We start from the raw sequence: 20,014 nt of genomic DNA, 5'->3' as shown, positions 1-20,014 counted from the left end.
TCCATAATACTGTAGGGGGTCACATTAGCTAATTGTTTCAATCAAATCTACATCTTTAATAATAATGTGATGTTGGCACAAGAAAACACCAAAAATATATAAAAAAGATTATGTTAAAGGGGCAGTAAAGTCAGAATGTAACTTGATTGAATAAAGCATGATATTTTAAACAACTTTTCAATGTACTTCTGTTATCAATTTTGCTTAATTCTCTTGGTATCCTTTGGTTAAGAGTAAGCGTTTGTGAGTTCAGGAGCCTGCACGTGTCTTTATCCATTTGGCAGCAGTGTTTGCAACAATGTTTATAGCAATGTTATACATAATTTTAAACACAGCTGCCATAGAATGCTGCAGACACTCTATGTCAGCAGAGTTTGCAAAAATATTTAAAACAATGTTATACATAGTTGCAAACACTTAGGCCATATGGCTAAGTATACGTGTATGCTCCTGAGCTCACTTAGGATTACTCTTTAACAAAGGATACAAAGAGAACTAAGCAACATTGATAATAGACATAATTGGAAAGTTGTTTAAAATTGCATGCTCTATGAAGATTTAATTTTGACTTTACTGTCCCTTTAAAGCAAAATGGGCTCTTCTATCCTTCCTAGAGAGACAGATTTTGTATGTAAAGGGATGCTAAGCCCCATAAGATTGTAATTTTATCAGCTAAATTTAATGTCCCTAACTTTCTTCAGATTAAGAGATTAGATAGGGCCTAGGTTATAACATGATGGTGCCCGTTACTTTACAGAAACTAAAACTTTACACAGAATTCTTCAATATTTAAGCAACTAATATTAATTTGAAAATACATCTGCACAATATTCTCAGGCTAACCTCTTTTTCATCATTATTTAAAGCATTTATGGAGCGCTATCGTTAGCACTAGGAGCGTAAACGAGATTGCAGTGTTCTTTTCCGCTCAAATCCCTATTGCAATTGGCACATTGTTAAAATTACCGTAATTTTTTTTGGGTAGCGTAGAGTGGTAATATGCGCTCATATTATAAGTTGAAAGTAAATGTGATTGTGCGAATGCAATCGCTTTTACCTCTCAAACTTTTTACGTGACCTGAAAGGTCACGTAAAGAGTTTGGCCAGATAGAACAGTTTCACTAAACTTCACAATGAACCCCTAAACCGCCAGCCCTCCACATCGCAAACGACCTATTTACACTATTAACCCCTAAACTGCCAGCCCCCCACATCGCAAACTTCCTCTTTACACTATAAACCCCTAAACTGCCAGCCCCCCACATCCTAAAGTCTGCATTACACTATTAACCCCCAAACTGTCAGCCCCCCAACGCAAAGTAACTCAGTAACATCTAAACCCCCTAACCTAACACCTACTTAGTTAACCAAAAATAAATGAACCCTACCTTTACCAAAAACAAAATGAAACTAACTTCCCTTAAAAAATAAAAACTTACCTGTGAAATAAAAAAAGATAATCTTACCTTAAAAAAATGTAACATTACTATTAAAATAAAAAACACTAACAATACAAAAATTCCATTTAATGAACAATGAAATATTGATAGACATAGTATTATACACTACCTCTTTTTGCTTGACCAGAAACGCATCAATCAGATTTCTCTGGTCATTTACATCCAAGTGATCCTCGTAACTTGTAAATGTCTCTTTAATAAATCTTTGAAACTCTGCAATATTTTTATGAATTGTTTTGTGATTTCCTGGAATCCAGCGCATCAAAGATGGAAATATATTGTATAGCTTAGAAAAAACAGAAAAGTGAAAATTAGGCTCAAAACTGTTATGAGACGCTGAAAGTCTAAATATTACAAATCACTATGGGCTAGATTACAAGTGGAGTGCAAAAATATTAGTACTACTGTGCGTTAACATTACTCAAATTAAATCAATAGAGTTTCTATTTTTGCGCTCATATTACAAGTGTATAGTAATATTTTAGTGCTTGAGTGATAGTCTGGGGCACACTAACATCACTAATATCACGATTGTGCTAAATCACTCACATAATAGACTTCTGTGTTGACTATTACTCGAGCACTAAACCTCCGCTCATGCAGAGGAGTTCTCTACTTATTTATGTACTATAGTATTTCATTTAAATTTAAGTAAACTATAGATAAAATATATACTCATACACACATACATATACATACACACACATCATTTATATATACCCGATCGCATATTCTCAATGTTCTTCACAAGAAGAATATGGTCTATGTATTCATAAATACTGTACATATTTTTACATATAGCTGATGGTATTTTGGTACAATATATATCTATACATATATATATATATTAATAGGGAGAGGTGTGAGAAATCAGCGCTAAGTGAGAGCCCAGAGACTAGTGTTTGTATTTAAATATTCCACTGCAAATGCTGCCTTAAATCTGAACAGGGAAATGTTAGATAGATAGATAGATAGATAGATAGATGTGATTTTATATATATATATAAAATCAATATAAATATTTGCATAGGAAACTAGCACATCTAGGTAAGATTCCCCGCTTGCTTTTTCCCAGAAATACTTCATATACAATGTTACCAATGCACAGGAGAATTCTGGGTAAGATATGCAAATTCTCAGTTTTTTTGCTTCAAGTATTGTTTTAACACAGCGATCCTTTTAACAGGATTATTGGAGCAAACTGAAATCACTCACTAGACAGCCTGTTTTGTTCTATGTGGAACTCATCAGTAGGAAATAGATTTCTGGTTGCTGCATTGGTAAAGCTACTTTCAGGGTTAAACCAAAATTCATTAAAATTATGGGGGAGATAAGAAACTGAAATTAAAATCCTCCATGTCTCAAAATTAAATCAATATAAATATTTGCATAGGAAACTAGCACATCTAGGTAAGATTTCCCGCTTGCTTTTTCCCAGAAATACTTCATACACAATGTTACCAATGCACAAGAGAATTCTGGGTAAGATATGCAAATGAGATATGCAAATTCTCAGTTTTTTTGCTTCAAGTACTGTTTTAACACAGCGATCCTTTTAACAGGATTATTGCAGCAAACCAGAAATCACTCACTAGACAGCCTGTTTCGTTCTATTTGGAACTCATCAGTAGGAGATAGATTTCTGGTTGCTGCATTGGTAAAGCTACTTTCAGGGTTAAACCAAAATTCATTAAAATTATGGGGGAGATAAAAGGATCGCTGTTTTAAAACAGTACTTGAAGCAAAAAAACTGAGAATTTGCATATCTAATTTGCATATCTTACACAGAATTTTCTTGTGCATTGGTAACATTGTTTATGAAGTATTTCTAGGAAAAAGCAAGTGGGAAATCTTGCCTAGATGTGCTAGTTTCCTATGCAAATATTTATATTGATTTAATTTTGAGACATGGAGGATTTTAATTTAAGTTTTTTATCTCCCCCATAATTTTAATGAATATATATATATATATATATATATATATATATATATATATATATATACAGTTACCATATTGCCGCTTTAAAAAGGGACACATATGAAAAATACATATGTCAGGGCTGTTTTCAGGGCTGTTTAAAGAAATGTTTTGTACAAGAACCCTGACATACAGTATGTATTTTTCATATGTGTCCCTTTTTAAAGAGGCAATATGGTAACTATAAATATATATATATATATATATATATATATATATATACATACTGTATATATAAATATATACACAAACTCACATATATATTTTTACACATGTATATGTATGTATCTCTGTGTTAAAGCCCTTTGCTGCCCTTTTTCCTAACACCTGAAACCTCATATCTTTGAGTATTTTGTGCAATATTTTTTTAAATATTTTTATTAGATAGTTTTATTATGAGTGTAACTGTACTTTTAAAAGTATTTTTGAGGTCTTTTGTGACACTTTTTTGTTTGTTTCATAAAACAGTTTACCAGATCTCTGAGGTTGTGCTATCCCGACGCACTTTAAATTCAATTGCATTAAAGTGATCAAATTTACTTTCAACTTGTAATACAATTGCTACACCCAATGCTCACAAACAGCCGTAATAAACCCAATATCGCTTGTGTGTAACTGTAAGCGTGCCACTCGTAATCTGGCCCAATATGTTGTATAAATATTGGTTAACACTTCTTCTGAAAACATTCATGTCAGAAGATCACCGATCTCCCACATACATTGTAGCCAGACCTGTAAAACATTATGCAATACATTTTGGTATTTTAGATGGCTCACCCCTTATGGGAAATTTGAAATATAAAAGGCTATAAAGCAAAAATACACAAAAGTCCCTATTTAAAAAGCTGTGGGAGAACAATTTTTGCTGACAGGGAACCTGTCCATTTATGCTCATGAGCAGTGATGCAAGTATTAGTGGCAGAAGTTAAGATATATGGGTGCCTGCATGTGTCTGTGTGCTTGGGAATGTACAGTATACAACAGAAGTGAGTACACTCCTGGACAATATCACTTAAAGGGACACTGAACCCATGTTTTTTCTTTCATGATTCAGATAGAGCATGCAATTTTAAGCAACTATCTAATTTATTCCTATTATCAAATTTTTCTTCGTTCTCTTGCTATCTTTATTTGAAAAATAAGACATCTAAGCTTTTTTATTGGTTCAGAACTCTGGACAGCACTTTTTCTATTGGGGGATGAATTTATCCACCAATCAGCAAGAACAACCCAGCTTGTTCACAAAAAATGGGCTGGCATCTAAACTTACATTCTTGCATTTCAAATAAAGATACCAAGAGAATGAAGAAAATTTGATAATAGGAGTAAATTAGAAAGTTGCTTAAAATGTCATGCTCTATCTGAATCATGAAAGAAAAAAATTGGGTTCAGTGTCCCTTTAAATATCAAATTATTCAAAATGTACTCAACTCTCAATAATTATTTTATTTCTAAGTTGACAAGTAGAGTATTTCCTATTATAAACAATCAAAAACAAATACTTTAGAAATATTATATTAAAAATACAGGCCCCAAAGTAGAAACTTAATGCAACAAAAGTGAATATACCTGTGGTCACTGACACACAAATTAGATCACTGAAACAAAATGGAGTACACCTATGATTTCAAATTAGCCTACTTGCATGAGCATAGTTACCAGAACAGTCTAATTTTTTGACCAATGGGCTGTGTCTATCTCTAAGTTTGCATCATGTCTCCACATGGAAAAGAATTGCCAGAGGAATTGAAAAATATGATTGTGAGACAAAAGGATACAGGAAGATTGGTGACCAACTAAAAATCAGTCAGAACGCAGTTGCAGCAGTAATAAGGAGGTATAGATCGATACACAGTGCCAAAAATCAGAGCCGCAGTGGCTGTCCTCCTAAAATGACGCAACGGACAGTGTGCTACTTGCACAATCTAGCTCTGAGCAACAGGCAAATGCTTCAGATTTGCATCAAGGCAAGTGCTTCAGATTTGGCTCAGGGATTATCGATAGAAATTGGAGTTTCTTTGACAGCCCAGACAGTGCTAAGGACATTGCATAATGTCAACTTCTATGGACAGCATCCAAGGTAAAAACCCTTACTTGCTCTTCGGCACAAAACTGCAAGATTAAACTTTGCTAAACAACATGAAAAGCCTGATGAATACTGGGAGCAAGTTATTTGGTAAGATGGCCAAAACCAAGATACAACTTTTCAGCTCAGATGGGGTGCAGCATGTTTGGTATGAACCTGGTCAGGATTATTACAGTGAATGCATAGTCCCAACAGTGAATCATGGTAGTGGGAGTGTGACGATATGGGGCTGCATGACTGCAAAAGGTGTTGGGGAGATGACATTTATAGATGGCACCATGAATGCCTGCAATATACCAAAATACTGGCTGACAAGATGGCTAACAGTCTCCAGAAGTTTGGCAGAGGAAGAATATTTCAGCATGATAAAGATCCAAAGCACACTGCCAAAATCACAAAGGAGTTTCTAAAGGAGAAACAAGTGAAAACTATGACCTGGCCAAGTATGTCACCTGACTTGAATCCAGTAGAACACCTTTGGGGTATTTTAAAGAGAATGGTAGAGCAACACAACCCCTCCAGCAAAGAGTAGTTTAATTTTTTTTATCTCTGAAGAAGGGCAGAACATCTCTCCAGACACTGGTTTCCCCCATGCCAAGGAGGATTGAGTCTGTCATCAAAAATAAAGGTGGACATGCAAAGTATTGAAAAAAGTAAAATATTTGAATCTCAGTAATGAAAGGTGCACTGACTTTTCTTGCATTGATTTCCTGCTTTGGGGGCCGGCATTTTTAATATAGTAAATCGAAACAGTTAGTTTTTAATTTTACAGAATAAATACCCTACTGTAAAACTTAGACGTAATGCAGTTACTGTTAGGTTATACAATTTTGAATCATTTGACATTTAAGTGATATTGCACTGTGGTGTACTCACTTCTGTTGTATACTGTATATGAAGTTTTGCATGTGTCTGTGTGCATAGGAATACATATGGGTGCTTGTATGAGTCTTTTGACTGGTGAATATATTTGGTTAATTGCATGTGATTGCATGCATCTGAATGTATATGGGTGTAAACTTTAGAATGAGGTGGCAGCAAATTTTGAATTTTCGCCTTGGGAACCAGATTCTCTAGAAACTGCACTGATTGCCAGTAATACACAGTGATATATTTAAATATTTACCTAAAATAATAAACATCACTTGGACATCAATGTTTTAAATGTGGTTTTCCATAATTTATTTGTTTTGTTGTTGTGGACAATCATCAACCCACTTTTGTATACAGTTTGTGATGCCTTTTATTCCATGACACTCTAATGGCTGTTCTTTATGTCTTCTTGGTTATACTTATTTTTAGAAGTATACATAATCGTTCATTCATTTCTAATATTCATACAGTCACAAACCATCACCACTCATGCAAAGAAAAGCTTGCAAAATCTCACCCAGGGTGCAACAATTACAATAATTCATTTTCACATCAATAAGGTATAAATGAACCAAATTTGGTTTCCAATGCAGTTCATCCACCAAACAATTTATAGTATTTCATCATGTCTGACAGACTGATTCATCTCAATAACCACTTACTATTTGGAGCAATTTAAAAATATTCAATTGAAAATGAAAAGCTCCTCATCTCAAACTCCCCAGGTCATGCCCTGTGCTTCATGCATAATCTAGGCCATTTACAGACTTGTATTTAAAGTATCTACTGAGTCTTTATTTTCACTGACAAATATGTTAAGAAAAAGCTGCTTACATTTCACATGAATCTAATACTTTAGTATTGGTTTTGTACTTCCTATTAATTATCACCGATGAATAAGGACAACTGCCTCTGTTTTAATTGATGAAGAGGGACACACATCAGCAAGTGAGACAGGAAAAGAAAGCAAAACATTGAAATATATTCGTCAATGCCCTATTTTAAATGAAACAAAGATCATGTTTACTACAATGTCCCTTTAAGGTATTGCCACCCTACTATTTACCTGTTTCTTATTTACCTCCCTAATGACACTATGGGGTAAATCTATTAATGTGCACATCGATAAATGCCGACAGCATACGCTGTCAGCATTAATGCCGCTCCCTGCAGATTTGTGGCCAATCGACGAATAGTAGGGGGTGTCAATCAACCCGATCGTATTCGATCAGGTTGATTTCTCTCCGCCGCCTCAGAGCAGGCGGACAGGTTAGGGAGCAGCGGTCTTTAGACTGCTGCTTCATAACTTCTGTTTCAGGCGAGCCTTCAGGGCATCAAGCTCCATACGGAGCTTGATAAATTGACCCCAATGGCCTCCGTTTCTCCATTGCAGCGAGCAGTTAACATTGAAAAAGCTACTGCTCTTCAGCAACTTGTCAATCATCCCAGAAGATCCTTAAAACTGCTACTTAAAGGGATATGAAACCAATTTTTTTTCTTTCATGATTTAGAAAGACCATGCAATTTTGAACAACTTTCAAATTTACTTCTATTATCTAATTCACTTCATTCTCTTGTTATCCTATGTTGAAAGCTTATCTAAATAGGCTCAGTAGCTGTTTATTGGTGGCTGTACATAGATGATTAGTTCACCCATGTGCATTGTTATTTCTTCTACAAAGGATATCTGAGGAATGAATGAAACTATATAATAGAAGTAAATTGGAAAGTTGTTTCAAATTGTATTCTCTATTTGAATCATGAAAACAAAATGTTGGGTTTCCTGTCCCTTTAAATAGCATTTCAGGCATGAGCACACAAGCCTGTAACACTTGGAGGCCGAATTATCAAGCTCCAAAAACAGTAGTTATGAAGCAGCGGTCTAAAGACCGCTGCTACATAACTTGTCCGCATGCTCTGAGACCGTGGACATCAATCCGCCCGATCCTATACAATCGGGCTGATTGACACCCCCTGCTAGCGGCCGATTGTCCGTGAATCTGCAGGGGCAGCATTGCACAAGCAGTTCACAAGAACTGCTTGTGCCATGACAAATGCCGACAGCATATGCTGTCGCTATTTATCGATGTGCGGCGGACATGATACGCTACATTGTATCATGTCCGCTCGCACTTTGATAAATTGACCCCTTTGTCTCTGTACCTGCAGCTGCAACTACATAAATGAGGCCTGATATCCTCTCTCTATATATTATTATTTTAGTTATATTACTTTTTCATCTTGCATTACAGAACAAATTGCAGCTAAAAAAATAAATGCATTACCGTCACTGCTGGACTTCCCAAAAGCCTTATATTTTCATTTATGATGCTCATTAGTCTCAGGAATTTTGGATCTTCATAATCAAAGCGATGACCAAGTAATATGGCAACAATAATGTTGGCTATAGCACCATTCATGATCATTGTATTTTCAAATGGCTTTCCTAAAATAAAAAAATATATAATAAATACCATTATTAAAACAAGAAGTTGCTACAGTGGGTATTAAAAAGAATCACCCCCCTTGAAAATAATTACATTTTGTTGCTTTGCAGCCTGAAATAAAGACAGATACAATTTTGTTTATCCAGTTGTATTACTCAGTGCAACTTATAACATCAAAGTGAAAGATATAACACCAACATGTCAGGCAAAAATAAAGACAATTTAAAAATCAGAATCACTGAGTTGGAAAAGGGATCACACCTTTGTGTCAATATTTTGTTGAACCACCTTTTGCTTTAATTATAGCCTTTAGTCTGTTGGGATATGTCTCTAATAACTTTGCACATCTAGACTGTGCAATATTTGCCCACTCTTCTTTGCAGAACTGCTCCAGTTCAGTTACCTTTGATGGTGACCGACTGACCGTTTGTGGACTGCAGTCTTCACGTCATGCCACAGATATTTAATGGGTTTTAAGTCTGGGCTGACTAGGCCATGCAAGGACATTCCACTTTTTTCCCTTCAACCACTGTGTGGTCATTTTTGCTGTGTGCTTTGGGTCATTGTCATGTTGGAAGGTAAACCTTCTTCCCATTGACAACTTCCTGGCAGAGGGCAGCAGATTTTACTCAAGAATTTGATGGTATTTTGCCCCATCCATTATTCCTTCTATCCTGATAAGTGTTCCAGTGCCTGCTGCAGAGAAACAACCCATAACAGGATATTACCACCTCCATGCTATACTGTAGATATGGTGTTATTTGGATGGTGAGCTGTACTGGATTTACTCCAGACATATAATTTGTTAATGAGGCCAAATAATTCAACTTTAGTCTTATCTGACCTTAACACCTTATTCCATGTGGTCTCAGAATCTCATAGGTGTGTTATGGCAAGGCTCAGTCATGACTACATGTGGCCTTTTGTTGAGGAGTGGCTTTATTTCTTGCAACCTTCCGATACAAGTCACATTTGTGGAGAATTTGTGATATTGTTGTCACATGCACACAATGACAACTCTTTGTCATAAATTCCTGCAACTGCTCTAGAGTTGCTGTGGGCCTGTTGGTAGCCTCTCTGACAAGTTTCCTCTTGGCTTTTTCATCCAGTTTGGAGCGATGTCCTAATCCAGAGAGGGTCTGTGTTGTACCAAATACCCTCCACTTCCTAATAATAGACTTCACTGTGCTTCTAGGCATTGATATAAACCTTGATATTTTCTTGTATCCATCTCCTGAATTGTGCCTGTCCACAACATTATCCCGGAGATATTTTGACAGTGCCTTGCCACCCATAATTGATTGTTTGCTTCAGCTGCACTACCAGGGATATGCCCACATCTGATTACAGTTGAAGGCTTTGTGTGTGCTGTTGAGAAGGTGATTAGCTACACCTGTTTGAGTTTACAAGTAATTTTAGGAGAGGGGTGATCCTTTTTCCAACTCGGTGATTCTGTTTTTGAATTGTCTTTATTTTTGCCTGACATGTTGGTGTTATATCTTTCACTTGAATGTTATAAGTTGCACTGTGTAAATTCAACTGGATAAACAAAAAATGCATCTGTCTTTATTTCGGGCTGCAAAGTAACAAAATGTGATTATTTTCAAGGGGGTTGATTCTTTTCAATACCCACTGTATAAGAAAATGCACAGTGAATTAGGTCAATGATTCACTGTGGTGGAGTTAGATACTGACAGAAATCATTTAGTACATGCTAAGTAATTATGAATAACTCAGAATCCTCCTAATCTATTTCATCATAATTTCCCTGTAAAGTAACTCATGGCTTTTCTAATTTGAATCCAATTCATCTCGAACAGCTGGTAATTTTTGACTATTCTTACTGCTTTTTTCCATTATTTATGTTTTTGAAAATACTGTTTGTATGTTATAGACACTATAAACTGAAAATGTAATCTCAAATTAATTAAAATAATTAAAAGGGGCAATAAAATTTCAATTAAACTTTCATGAGTACGATAGCACATGCAGATGAAAAAAAGATAGATAAATAGATAGATAGTGTATTATTTAAATATAATTAATTCCTAATGTAATAGTGGTATTATTATTGAATGGGTTCACATGTTATATATCTGCCTAATTTTGATGCTGTGTTGTAAAAATAACCATATGACTAGAATCTGTTCCAGAGACTGGGTAGATGTATGAGCTTGGTGCTGTAATCTGTATAAGACGCTATGGATAAGTCTAAATTATACTATTACTATCAAATGGGTGTGTTTTGATTGCAGAACTGAGTGGACGGAGCAGTTGAACTGTAGGTTGTCAATACTACAGTAACCCGCTTGCTTGCTCTGCTACAGTGTCCTTGGAATTTTTTTTTTAAATGTTGCCAACTATGCTACTACTATGATTTGCTGATGGCTATCACATGATAGAAAGGGGAGAGAAATAGAAGGAAATTTTGAAATTTGTCACAAACAAAATGAAATTCAGAGTAAGTGCTATTATTTTATTCTCTTGTTAGTTGCATTTTATTATGTGCCTTTGCTGTAAAATACTTGCCTTGCTGTTTAAAAGTGGATGGATATAGATGGATATCAAAATATTTGTTTATGATCACTATTAAGTGTTTCATCTTGGGAAATTGTAATAATAAAATTACCTAAAATTAAATTGTTAAATGCACACCTTATGGGGTAGCAGCGGATGCTGCAATCTACTCCTGAAGTTTCCTAAGAGAACCTAAGTAAAGAAGCAGCGATGCTCCTTAACTTCTCCGCCATGATCGGAATGATTGACACCTCCTGCTAGCGGTCGATTGGCCACGAATGTGCAGGGGCGGCATTGCACAAGCATTTCACAAGAAATGCTTGCGCAATGTTAAATGCCGACATGTATGCTATCGGCATTTAGGGATGTCGGGTGGACATGATTCGCTACAGCATGTGCAGCGTGTGCTGCTTATGTTACCACTGACATTATTATTCATAAGAATTTAATTTATTTATTTTTGCCATCTCTGGAACAATTTCTGCAGAAGCCGTGCAAGGAGGTAATTCTCTCTTGTGAGTGTAATGGTTTTATTTGCTTATACTTGCTATACATTGGATATAATGTACTATGCGACATCATGTATGTTTGTTTTTATCTTTTCTGTTCTTATGTTGGAGCAACACCCAGGCCTGTGAAGAGGAGTCATCCTGAGTGTGTGTGATATTATATCCAGTCCTTTTTGAACCATTATAATCTATGAGGTTTTCATTTCCTTTTATGGGGTTTCACTTTTTAAGATTAAGTGAGAGTAAGGGGAGGGGGCTAAATACAACTATGGGATTTCTGGATCATGATTGGATCTAATACTACTAGTATTACTACAAAAATAATAATAATTTATTTATAAGGTCTCACCATACTATTGAATGCGGAATACATGATCATGGAAGCATACATTGGGAGTATGCATTACAGTTCAGATATAGGGGTATATTTATCAAAGCCTCAACCGCAAATACACTGAAATTCCACAGCGCAATTGTTGCAAGCTTGATCCGACCTAGTTATCAAAGACTACAGACCCGGCAAATGTTGAAATTTGTGACGTAATATACGATCCCCCGGTCTCAATCCGACGCAGATCGATGCTTACGTCATTACAGATGTTCCACAAACACACACATTCGACTCTTTTTCCCATTTAGCAAATAGTTAACAGGTATGCTTGCAGCTATTCCGGCCCAGCTTACCTGGTTTTCAATACGCCACCCTGGAGGACGCGGATGCCATAGAAATCAATGGGAGTCTAAAAGCAGTGAAAGCTTATGTTCAATGCTGCCAGATATCCCATTGATTTATATAGTTAAAAACAAGTGACGTTTACACCTAACACCCTAACATAAACCCCGAGTCTAAACACCCCTAATCTTCTGCCCCAAACATCGCCGCAACCTAAATAGAATGTATTAGCCCCTATTCCACCGCTCCCCCGCCACCGCCACCACTAAATAAAAGTATTTACCCCTAAATCTCTGGCCTCCCACATCACCACCACTAACTAAACCTATTAACCCATAAACCGTCAGTCCTCCACATCGTCATAAACTAAAGTAAGCTATTAACCCCTAAACCTAACAACCCGCTAACTTTAAATTAAAATTACAACATCCCTATCTTCAAATAAATTTAAACTTACCTGTAGAATTAAAATAAACTATTTTAAATATTAATTAACCTACCCTAACAATTATACTACAATTAGATTAAACTACCAATTAAATTAACTAAATTACATATTAAAAACCCTAACCTGGGGGGCGGAGCCAACTGCCGAAGCAGAGAGATGCATCTCTTTAGAGCTCCGGGTGTTTGTTTAAATATTTTGTTATTTTAAATACATTAAGGAACCTTATATTCAGCTCTAATATCCATTACACCCTGAAGAGTGAGACAAATGTTTTATTGGTTTTGAAAATATAGTATTGGACGCCACGTTCACGCAAGAATCTTCCTGACCTGTTATATTGTCTGTGTGTGGTGGAACGCCATTTTAAAGATCAACCACGCTTGGTTACTTTTACTGGAGATCCAGCCATATTATACGCAATGGAGAAGCAAGTAATACTCATGTTGCATGAGTTGATGCTCACTATGGATGCCCACCAGGGCGAACTAGTAGCAGTGCTGAGAACAACTATGAAGGGGAACCGGGATGCGCTGGCAACAAGTGAGACTCTAGAGCCTATATGGTGAAGTCAACAGGGCTAAGCACGCAATCAAGTCTCCCGCAGCCTATTGCCACTAAAACAGAAGAAGCTGGGCTTCTACTATCCCCAATAGCAACTACCGCTAGCAGTAACTTAACGGTCTCACCAGTAAAGCTATGGTCAGACTCTGTAAGAACGTCGTCACTGGAATCTGACTTATTTACCGTCAACTCTTGGGCTGGAACGGGGCTGCTCATTGATGCTCCGCTTGCGGTCTGCATGGTTTCATTCCCGGTGCTAATAGTGTCGGCTCACCATTCCCACAAGTCTGGTATCGGCTAGAGAATGCCCTCCTGGCTTGGCACATACAGAGAACGCTTATCTTGGGACAGTCCAGCTAATCTGACACTCTGAAGGACACTTAACTAGGTGTGAGCAGGACAAGCTGATATATACTTAGAATGGCTTATATGTTGTTATGACCTGAGGTTACTCAATACTCATATTCATAATCACTAAACTACATAGGACTGTGCTCATTTTACGATAAGGTTCCTATTTATGCTCTAATTTTTAATGTTATTTTGTAATACATGTTCACCCCCTTACTGTACTTATTTTTCTTTTAAATTTATGATATTGGGGGGAAAATGTTATATCTCCTAGAATTGTTTTTGCCTATGGGGTGAATTCCTAGTTATTCACTTAAATGGATCTTGGTAATCTGGTTCCTTTCTTTTACAAGTTCTGTTATACTTTACCTATATTCAACTATATTCTGCTTGGTTCCAGTGGACATACAACTTTCAAACATCCCTTTGACTGGCTCTATATAAAGGTTCTTAGCCTACATAGCTGTGTTTAGAGGACTGTTTGAGAAAGTAAATTGGCCTACAGTCATATATTAATAGCACTGTTTTTATGCTTATCTGAGCTGGCAGAGTAGTTCATAAGTATCACCTAGGATAAGTACACATTTCCTGTTCCCCCCAATATAATTATAGTCCTAACCCTAGAGTATTGTAATTGCTGTACAATTACTTCATAGCTATAGGTGGGAACTATGGAGGCTCTCTTATATGGCTTCATCATTCGTTCATAAATGTACAATCTAGTGTTAAACTTGTTTATCCCAGTGTTTGGTTGATTTTTTTACAGTTTCTATAACGTTCTTTATATGTATTAATACCTGTATTTTGTAACTATTTTAGCCATAGCAGCGGCTTCACTCTACAGCTCATATTAGGTTCACATGAAGTGAAGGTAAAGTTACCTTCATCTCTATCCGGAATAATATACTTTACTCAAAATGAATATGAGTTTAATTCATCATTTTTTTTTAATTATGAGTGTAAATAAAGTTATGTCCTTTTTTACTCACTGTTTGATGGTCTGCAAATTCAACCCGATTTTTTTTTTTTTTCCTGTATGGATCACGTTTTTATGTTAGCCTATATAAAATCTGTCCGTTAGGCGGCCGTCAATCAACGTCATTAGCCTCCTTTACAATATGCGCATGCGCTATATTTTTTCTTTCCTCCTCTGACTCCACGCGCGCTCCAGATTCGCGCATGCGTAATTTTATCTTGAAAAATAATAAGAACTAGGCTTTTATTTCTACAGACAATACGGACGGCTACATGCGGTGAGGAAATTACTTTTACCCGGTTTCATCTGGCGGCTCATCTGATTCCAAGCAGGTAGACAAAGAAAATGTTCGCCAGATAAAACTCAGTCTTTATTAGCATCTTTAAAATTACACAGTCTTTGGAGTACTGCAACAGAGTAAAGAAATCAGGCTATGACTACGGCTGTTTAAGCCGTTCTGTGCTACGCCAGTGTGCTTGTGTCATTTCTTTACTCTGTTGCAGTACTACAAAGACTGTGCAATTTTAAAGATGCTAATAAAAAGTGAGTTTTAATATATCCTTTATCTGGCGAACATTTTCTTTGTGTACCTGCCTGGAATCAGCTGAGCCGCCCGATGAAACAGGTATCCTGCAATGTGATTGGACAAGACAGACACACCCCCCCGAAAAGAGGAGGAGTAGAGTTTCCAGCTCCACAGGGACACCAGCCTCGTAGAGATACCACGGACACATGAAGTAAACAGATATCGCTGTTTGTGTCGGAAGTGTGGTAAGGGGGCACAGGGCTAGTGGAGCTGGTTTCAACTGTTTGTTTTCATTAATTTAACGCATGCGCAATTCAGAAGGGGTTGCCGTTTAGCGCATGCGCAGTGGAGAGGGATGTCATGAACGCGCTTTAGAGAGATGTATAGAGCGGGTGGGACCGCTCTATATGTCAAAGATCAGAAAAGCAGAAAATAGGATTTGGGAGGAGTCAATCATGGAAACGGTAGGGAATGATAAATCTTCATATTTTGCAAAATATAAATTATATAGAGAAAACAAGTTAGCGATTCACTTATATAAGGATTAACAAATGCTTTGATGTGTTACAACCCTGAAAACTTTACCTTCACTTTAATACATCTACGACAAGATATGTAATTTTTTACTGCTAACTTACACCACTTTAGAGGTTAGAGTTATCTAAGGGATAGCAGCTATTCACATTGTTATGGGTAATAGGTGTGTACTATTACATATTAAGCTGTTGTTAGCACAGTAAGTTGCAATACTGCTCCTCTGATGTTTTATATTAGTTAGTACATGGATATAACATGGCCTCTTAATATTAGACCTTTGTTACTTTGAAGTGAATCATATATAAATTACATGGTCTTGTGTAATCTATCTAAGCTCCCATTACCTTTAGATGAGGATTATTCATATGGCTAACCTGGGTATGATCCCTGTATCACCTTGTCTTATTATTGTAGCTTGCATGCATTATTCAGGGAGATAGCAGTGTTCATAACATTGATATGCAACCATAGTCTTTCTATGCGAAGTAGGTTTTGGTCCCAGCCTTAAGACCTGCTTAATACTCATCATGGATAGGTTTGTTTACCAATTGAGAACTGAAGATTGGCGGTTCATACCTAGCTGAGTCCAATCTACTCACTATATCTGGTCTCATGAACTATAATACTATATTGAGATCTAGTGGTTTACCCATGTGAGCTATGTTCTAGTCCCAGCTTTTGGGTTTCGCACACTGCCTATTGCAGATGAATATGTTTAATAAGGGAGTCTTGTGACTTCATGTGCATATATATCCACACAAGATTCTTTCGAGGGAGGTAGCTAATTCTTTTATAATACATATGCCTAACATCTTTAGTGGTATACTTCTGGGTCAGCGGCCGGGACCTCAGAGTATTACCATCTAACCCATGTAGCACAATACCAGATAGATTTAACAGTAAATTAATTAAAGCGCTGCAAGACATATGGAGCATTATGCACAATATAGAAATAGACCCTAAAACACTGCTATATTCAAAGCTCTCTAGAGATATGTAGTAGTTACACCTCAGTTTGTCAATTATTCTTCCCTAGGCTAGCCATGTCCCTCCGCATTAATTAAATAAACAGGTTGTTATCTTGAAACCCATTCCTGTGATTATATAGCTTGACCCTTACGCACTCCTGTCACCTTAATATTACTGTATCTTATAAGGCTCCGCTCCCCATTCCCTTCCCCCACTCCTCTTAGAGCGGCTCTTGCCCGCTGAACTTCCTTTCCCCCTTCCCGCTAACTTGGTCCAAAAGTGGCCAAATAATAAATAATCCGCACTGGTCCCAATTCTTCTCTCTTTTTAGAATAGATCATTTCATGAGTGACGATGTGGAGAACATACACATTATTTCTATTATATAAAAACAAGGTTTCACTATCCTTATTGTTATGCTGGTTACGCATGTTTTACAATACTTCTCTCATTATTGTTGTAAATCTCTTTATCTACAATGCTTGTAACAAAAATACCAGACTCAGCTCTATATAGCATAATTGTTATTGATGTTCTTCCAGGGACACACAGATCCCATGCCCAGAGTCATTCTGTTTATGCTTTTCCGCTATGTTCTTGGGTAAATAAGTTATGTCACAATGTTATATTTTCATTGTCACTGGATGAATATGTCTTGTAATATCCCACATAACCTCAATAAAAAAATAAAAAAAAAAAACAAAAAAAAAAAAGCCTAACCCTACTCAAATTATTTAAATATACTATTAAACCTTATTAAAAGTACTAAATTACAGAAAAAAAAATAAGTTACAAAAACAAACAAACACTAAATTACGAAAAATAAAAAACCACATTATCAAAAATAAAAAAGAATTACACCTAATCTAATAGTCCTATCAAAATAAAAAAGCCCCCCCAAAATAACCCCCTCTAGCCTACAATAAACTACCAATGGCCCTTTAAAGGGCCTTCTGTGGGGCATTGCCCCAAAGAAATCAGCTGGAACCTCAATGCAAGTGACGACATCCAAGATGGCGTCCCTTGCATTCCTATTGCCTGAAAGATTTCAATCAGCCAATAGGATTAGAGTTGCTAAAATCATATTGGCTGTTCCAATCAGCCAATAGGATTTGAGCAGCTCTCATCCTATTGGCTGATTGAAATCTTTCAGCCAATAGGAATGCAAGTGACGCCATCTTGGATGACGTCACTTGCATTGCAGTATCAGTTTACGGCGGCGACCGTATGAAGAGGATGCTCCGTGCCGGATGTCTTCAGGATGGACCCGCTCCGTGCCGGATGGATGAAGATAGAAGATGCCGTCTGGATGAAGACTTCTTGCCAGCTGGATGAAGATCGAAGAATAATAGTTAGGGTAGGTTAATTAATATTTTAAAATAGTTTATTTTAATTCTACAGGTAAGTTTAAATGTATTTGAATATAGGGATGTTGTAATTTTAATTTAAAGTTAGCGGGTTGTTAGGTTTAGGGGTTAATAGCTTAATTTATTTTTTGGTGATGTGGGGGGCTGACGGCTTAGGGGTTAATAGGTTTACTTAGTGATAGTGATGTGGGAGGCCAGATGTTTAGGGGTTAATACATTTATTTATGTTGCGGCGGGGTCAGGGATTGGCGGGATAGGGGTTACTAACTTTATTTAGGTTGCGGCGGGGTCAGGGATCGGCGGGATAGGGGTTAATAACTTTATTTAGGTTGCGGCGAGGTCGGGGAGTGGCGGGATAGGGTTTAAAAACTTTATTGAGGTTAAATATTTTAGTATAGTGGCGCGTGTTTAGTGACAGGGTATAAATAAATTTGGTAAAAAGAATAGACGCGAGATTGATGACTGTTAGTTAACAACAGTCAAATGCTCATCGCCCCGTACTTGGTGCGCATCTTTTTACCAGCTTTTTTTATAAATAAGGAGAGCGTATTGAGATACGCGGCCGCTATGTTAGGTGATGTAAGGCGAGCGCATTGATGCCGGCGAATGCAACACAGTTGACGGCTTGATAGATATCTCCCATAGTCCTGCTCCAAACAGCCTAAAAATGTTTGTTCAGAAATCATTTCTATGATATGTATTTAAATAATACAAAGAAACACCAACCCTTAAAGGCTTCAAGTATTTGCGCCAAAAAGTCACATTCTTCATTAATTTTGTCTTCTAATGTTCGTTTTCCCATTCCAAAATCCCGTAAAGTTGTAAGAGTAAATCTCCTCATTACCTTCCAGTTCCGTTAGCAAAAACCACACCTGAAGAAGAATAGGAAGATGAATATATGAGTACAAAGATGAGAAATAATATTTGTCATTGATGAAGCTGATCACATCTTCAGCTTCTGACATGTAGGCAAAATTAATTTGAGAAATATTATTTTTAATAATCCTGCAGCATTTCTCCAACACTTTGTTCCTTATATAAAAGAGAGAGAAGAGAGAGAGAGACAGCAGTGGAAAGATATTACTATAGTTTACTAATCAGGGAAGAAAAGTTACTCAATACTTCCTTTTTTTAATGCAATGTTTTGCTTGTGGACTAGTGGAATATTTGTATGTATTACAATTCAAATACGCTGAATATGCACATTTATCTATTTTGAATATGGTGGACCAGTCAGTGTTGTGCTCTGCAGGACAACAAGGTTGCCTTCTGGCACAGAGCAGTTAGAGTTAGAGAATGAGGAGGAATCAAAGAGCCCTTTCTATTCTTTGTGCCCCATTGGTCACTTGTGACATGTGACGTCACCTGCAATGAGGAAATGACCAAATACAAAGGCACTTCCTCACTGGTGGGAAAAAAATTGGCTCTTATGGAGCCCAAATCAACCCCCACACAACTTAAATGGACAAAAATTATGAATTGAAAGAGTCGGGCCTGATTTTTCAAACAAGGGATCCCTTGTTCATCACAAGGGTGACTGTCATAAATCACAGCCACTGAGGGGAAGGAGCTCTAATAGATTACCCTATCATCCTGTTTGGCCTACAACTGAAAGGGAAGAATTTTATTTTTGAAATAAGAAGTCACTTATCAATATGAAACAATGGTGATCACTTTTACAAACTGAACACATGCTTTACTGGCCACCAGGGAGTTGTTGGAGTAGACAGTTATTA

At 36.8% G+C, this 20,014-nt stretch overlaps 1 protein-coding gene across 1 annotated transcript in view; it reads right to left on the bottom strand.

Moving 5' to 3' along the window:
• LOC128655973 (cytochrome P450 2K4-like) overlaps positions 1 to 20,014 on the bottom strand; it is a 66,373-nt gene that overhangs the window by 26,369 nt on the left and 19,990 nt on the right. The window contains 4 exon segments of the mRNA XM_053709590.1: positions 1,570 to 1,746; positions 8,683 to 8,843; positions 19,005 to 19,133; positions 19,136 to 19,150. Coding sequence (XP_053565565.1) covers positions 1,570 to 1,746; positions 8,683 to 8,843; positions 19,005 to 19,133; positions 19,136 to 19,150 — 482 coding nt within the window.

Source organism: Bombina bombina, chromosome 4 (genome assembly GCF_027579735.1).
Source record: "Bombina bombina isolate aBomBom1 chromosome 4, aBomBom1.pri, whole genome shotgun sequence".
NCBI lineage: Eukaryota > Metazoa > Chordata > Amphibia > Anura > Bombinatoridae > Bombina > Bombina bombina.
This window is presented reverse-complemented; position numbering and strand designations above follow the sequence as displayed.